This window comes from Pyrus communis, chromosome 1 (assembly GCF_963583255.1).
Source record: "Pyrus communis chromosome 1, drPyrComm1.1, whole genome shotgun sequence".
NCBI lineage: Eukaryota > Viridiplantae > Streptophyta > Magnoliopsida > Rosales > Rosaceae > Pyrus > Pyrus communis.
The window spans coordinates 36,789,318-36,794,829 of record NC_084803.1 but is presented as its reverse complement, the minus strand read 5'-3'; the positions used below and the strand labels follow the sequence as shown (position 1 = coordinate 36,794,829).

The window sequence follows — 5,512 nt, the reverse complement described above, 5'->3', positions numbered from 1 at the left end:
AACGGGATTTTCAACGATGCCCTAGAATATCTTATACTCCGAGTGTTTTATCTATTCTATTTTGATTTAAAAGTATAAAAAGTAGTTAAAAGTTGGGAATATGGCCATTGATTTTTTTTAAAACAAAGATCCTTGTCTTTGTTAGTTGTCAGTTACAACCATCGACATTGTTTAGACAAAAAAAATTATTTATCATGATTGTCATGACATAAGTAACGTCTTGAAGATGATTACCATGACATAAGAAACTTGGAGTGCTGTACAACCAAGGGGTAGGATTAGGTGGTGGTGAAGTTTATTTCTTTCAGTTGGGAAAAATGGTGGAGGAAGAAACCTAATCAACCTTGATTTTCTTTTGTTGCTTTGACAATCATGAGTCCATGACCAACTTCAGTAAATTAAGTTGTTTTTTTAAGAACAAAATGAAAGTTATAAATACCCGGGTTGCTTCTACTATGAATGTTACTTTTATTAAGACGATATTTTATGCAACAACATGCCATTGTAGTGTCTGAAGTCAATGATATATTGCCACGGAGGAAGAGCGACTTCAATGAACAGGTTCACTATCTCTGACCACTAATACAAGGTCATGTGTGAGGCTCTCTCCACATGGCCTTGTACTAGTGCCTTAGAATGCCACAAAGGCGGTTATGAGAAGTTAAAACGCATGTCAATGTGTGATTTAACCTTGATTGCCTTAAGGGCAAAACATCAAATTTATCAAATGTCTGATTGACTTAAGCCTAAAACGGTAGATTTATCAAATATCTAACCATGCAAGGTAAATTTGACACAAATCTATAGAAAGATGGCAGATTCATGAATCATGAAAGATCTAGCCTCACAAGGTAGATCCAGAAAATGACCAAACTCGGGAGAAGACAAAAAAAAGTCAAGAAACCTAGCACAAGATGGTTAAGGAGCAAACACTCTTCACATGAATACTAAGGAAGAAGAGGAGGAGGAGGAGGAGGAGTAGTGGAGGGAACCAAGGGACAACCCGGCCCCTTCAAGGACTTCAGTATTCAGTGTCTGCTCATTGGCTTATGGAGATAGTTTAGCGAGAAGTTTCTAGAATGCCTCTTGTTGATGAAGTAAAATAAAAGTAGACCTTGTTAGCTGGTTATTGTCTTAAGAAAGTGAGAAGTGCACAACTTTGCAAACATACTTTGCGACATCTTCATGATCATGGGTTGCCATGTTTTCTTGAGTAATGATAAGATTGTATGATATGATAGTTGATGTGTTGGTAAGTTCAAAAGAAAAGTGAATTACACTTAATTTGTACTCCTTTTTGGGGAGCAGCGGCTTAGAGCATCGATCTATATTTAATTTTGAATTATAAAATAGCCCTATGTCCAAAAAATCATACCGTAATGTGGTAATTGGAGTCTATGTTGTTTGGTTCCTTACTTGTAAGAAGTCGTTTTTACATGTAAATTACAGTTTGATACGGTATATTATTAACTTATAAAAATGCAACAAAAAAATACTGCAAACACGTCAAACTGTGATTTGGCTTTAGGTAGAAATGATTTCTTACATATGAAATGCATAGTATTCTCGTTCTAGAAGTTGAGAAGTTAGCACCGTACTAGGTGTAAAGGTCCTTGTCTTCTAAAAAGTGGAGCAACTATAAATTTTTTAATCCTTACAGTAGTGCCACCAATGTAGTGTCTATCAAAGTTGAAAACAGTTTTTATAAAGGAAAACACTAGAGAGAACATATTTTAAAAAACAACATGATATGGAAGTTGAATGTTGAATTTTATTTTTAATATAACGAAGGAATCTAATTATCAAACGTTGTATCATGATCTGATTTGGTACTGAGGTGATTCTGAAAAAAACTGCTATAAAAAAAAAGCTGGGAGTTGTTTTTGTGTTTGGTAAACACTCAGCTTCAGCTTTTTTTTCACAGTTTTGGGTAAAAAAAAGCCAAAAACAAGAAGCTGCAAAACCCAGCTTTGAAAAACTAGCTTTTTTTTCACATCTGTTTTACATAAAAATTTACCAAACACTCTAATACTGCTTTTTTTTTTTTTTTCAAAAGCACTTTTACAAAAAAGTTTACCAAACACTCTTCTGCTTTATTTCATAGCTGCTTATTCTCATAGCACAACAGAAGCAGTTTTTTTTCAAAGCACAGCAATACCAAACCAGCCCATCTGGTCTACAAAACATGATCTGAAAAGATAGAGATACCCTTTTATAAAATAACAATATAACTTGAGAATTAGACAGAACAATGTATGACTTTAGTAAATTTAAAAGACGAGAACGGAAGCAAAATATAATTGATCTTAAAAACAGTAGAGGGAGGAGGGTAAATTTAAATACTCATGCCATAACAATAATGTACATACATACATACATACATACATATATATATATATATACATACATATATATATACATATATATATATATACATACATATATATATATATATATATATATATATATATATAATGCGTAAACTTATACAAGCTAGTTTGTACATGTACAAGTAATCATAGATATGCATGACATCACACGTATCTGTAGTAGGTATATATACGCTTGCAAATGCATGTAGGAAGAGGCAATAATTAACGAGTCAACGACAAAAACTGCACCCGCTGAATCTTTCTCAATCTGTAAAAATAATCGTTAAGTAAGAATTCTCAACCATAATTGGCGTCCTCAAGAAAAAGGTCAGGCCAGTAGGATGAAGAATCACTACTTCTTCCTCCATAGCTAGACCTGCTGCAGCACGCATCTCCAGGAACATTGCTGGTTGGAGGATTAGAAGGAGCAGTAGGAGATAGAAGATTATTAAACCATGGAGATTCATCAGATGGGTTATTTTCTTGACTACGGACCACTGTAAAGTTGGAGCCCTGGCCCATTTCATGATCACTGTTATTCAAAGATGGTAGAGAACTGAAAGGGACTTGTGGGTCTGCTAGGTCATGAGGCAGTAGGGTTTGATGATGGTGGAGTAGTTGAGAAGAATTACCACCATATCCATGAGAAAATGAGCTTGGATTTTCCAGTTGTAGTGAATTAAAATTCGGATTTTCTTTGATAGGAGGAATATTAATCGAGTTTAACAAATTAAAGGCCTGATCATCCATTTCCATCTCTGTGCTTCTGTTCTGGGTATAACTGTCATTGTTGCTTGTATAAGCTACGGATTGGAGTAAATGCTGGATATATTGAAGCTTGGCCAATTGAACGGCTTGATCTGCGTGTAATGTTGCCGCATGTTGATTAATGTGTTCCAATGGCTGATATTGCTGCATGAGATCCTGCAGGTTAGCTAGGGCTAAAAGCTGAGACAAGTTGGAAAATAGGTCAGTTCTTGGCTGATGGGTCATTGGATCAAAACCCATCTGGATCAGCTTTTTCTTCAAATGTGTGTTCCAGAAGTTCTTGATTTCATTGTCCGTTCGGCCGTCTAAGTGTGTTGCAATTGTTGACCATCTTGTAATTAAGCAAAAATATATAAGAGTAATCTTCGATATTATGCTAACATATATGTATGAAGGAAGGGTTGAAAACTTTTATGTGTTTGATCATGGAATAAAGCATTACTTGTTTCCAAGGATAGAATGGAGATGTAGAATTGTTTGCTCCTCTTCTTCAGAAAATTTGCCTCTTTTGATATCGGGTCTTAAGTAGTTTGTCCATCTTAGCCTGCAACTCTTCCCACATCTATTGAGACCTAAAAAATAGAAAATGATAGCAATTTAAGTGGTAAAACCAACAAATTTATCTTATCAGGATATCAGGGAGGAGATCTTGAATTCAAATCTCAATAATGTGGAGAGTGACAACCCATGTTTTGGGGGTAGTCAACTAGGCATGTTAGCTTAAGATTTTGAGTATCGATAGTCGATCGTAACTCGATTGTAAACTAACAATTTAATCAACAAAGAGAGGCTAATTAATCATATATTGTATGCAAACCTGCAAGCTTTGGAAGAGCTCTCCAACTTCCATGTCCATGTTGTTCAATGTATTGCACAAGCTTTTGATCCTCTTCAGGAGTCCAGGGTCCTTTCTTGAGACCACTTTCATCACAACAGGGAGATCTTCCCATTGTGTTTAATTAATTTCTAAATTTGATCTTTGCTTAATTAAATTGGCCTGCTTTTTCCTCATATACTGGGGCTGCCTATTTATACACAAACTAATTAGAAGATGTGCTGCTCTAATTTCAGAGAAATAGTTTTTTAATCCGAAGCTGATGAAGAGTGAAACTTTCAAATCTCAACGTCAACGTTGCAGGTCATTGCTTTGTCAAAGAACTCGACCCATGCACGCAACACATGTAGAGGTTCTTTCGTATGTCATTGTTTGCATGGCTTCGCAAAACGACTTAAGCTTATAATAAAATCTTAAAATTTGAATTTTATATGACTCCTTATTCCTTAACATTGGGAATCTACGGTCACTACTATGGTAGAAAGTATATATACTTACATTAGGCTACAAGCCAAAATGCACAAGTACTTTGAAGTAATACTTTGTAAGCATACTATGTAAAATTTATATGATTTATCTCTTGTCAGACTTGTGACAGAATTTTTATTGGTATATTATCAATCTACAGCTATATTATTATATTTATTTGAATGTGTACGTAGTTTACATTTGCAATGTAACAACATAAGCACATATTTGGCACGAAACTCTTTTTTTTTCTTTCAATTATATGTTTATATGTGCATGTAGATTGAGGTATTTTAACGTAATTTACAACGAATGAGAAGATCCAAGACGTTAAAAATATAATTTGAAGTTTCTTAGGTACCTTTTCGAACTATGTGTTCTACTCTCGCCACTTTAGTTGATGTTTTTTTTTTTTTTTTTTATATGTTCGATTTATCCAATTCAAATTGTGAATGACTATCACATCTGAATTCATGAGCTCAAAAACCAGTTGTCTAGAAGTAGAAAAGGAAGACCAAATGTACACAAAGTTCTCCATATGTGTTTTAACCTCATTGATGATGTGCCTATACAACAATCATGTCACATGTTTCACAACTCTTCAGTTAAATCAATCAGCTAATCTAAAAAACCTAGAAAATCCACGAAAACAATGTGTACCAATCCCCTCTCCACCCCAAAACAAAAGAACATACAATTAACAAACACAAACTTGAGAAATTATTGGTGTTATTAGACACTTAATATATTGTTAGAAAGAGAGAGTAGAAGAATGCATGTATGGGGCCCATTTGACTTGGTGGGTAGGGCAGTTAGAGGGGAAGTTGGTGCAGCAAATTAATTGCCCCATATTTGCACCAGTTTTTCCTTTTTTTCAGTGTAACACACAAGCCATTCTCTGCACGCTTGAGAACCCATTCATGGCATTTGGTGGTAGCAATTGTCCTCTTTCACCTTGTTTCTTATGCATATTTTCCCTTGATATTTCCTTGGTATAACCTTCTTGTTTGAAACTTTGAAAATCAACCACTAAAGTAAAAGGTTATCCTCTGGTACAAGCCAGTGTCCC

General features: G+C 34.8%; 1 protein-coding gene across 1 annotated transcript; it reads right to left on the bottom strand.

Annotated features, from left to right (window-relative positions):
• Nucleotides 1–2,532: 2,532 nt before the first annotated feature.
• LOC137719625 (transcription factor MYB93-like) lies at nucleotides 2,533–4,127 on the bottom strand. The gene is made up of 3 exons (XM_068458670.1): nucleotides 3,958–4,127; nucleotides 3,583–3,712; nucleotides 2,533–3,471 (listed from the first exon to the last, which is right to left on the bottom strand). Exons 1-3 carry the CDS (start codon nucleotides 4,088–4,090, stop codon nucleotides 2,670–2,672), a joined length of 1,065 nt encoding a protein of 354 aa, XP_068314771.1. The 5' UTR covers nucleotides 4,091–4,127; the 3' UTR covers nucleotides 2,533–2,669.
• Nucleotides 4,128–5,512: the final 1,385 nt, after the last annotated feature.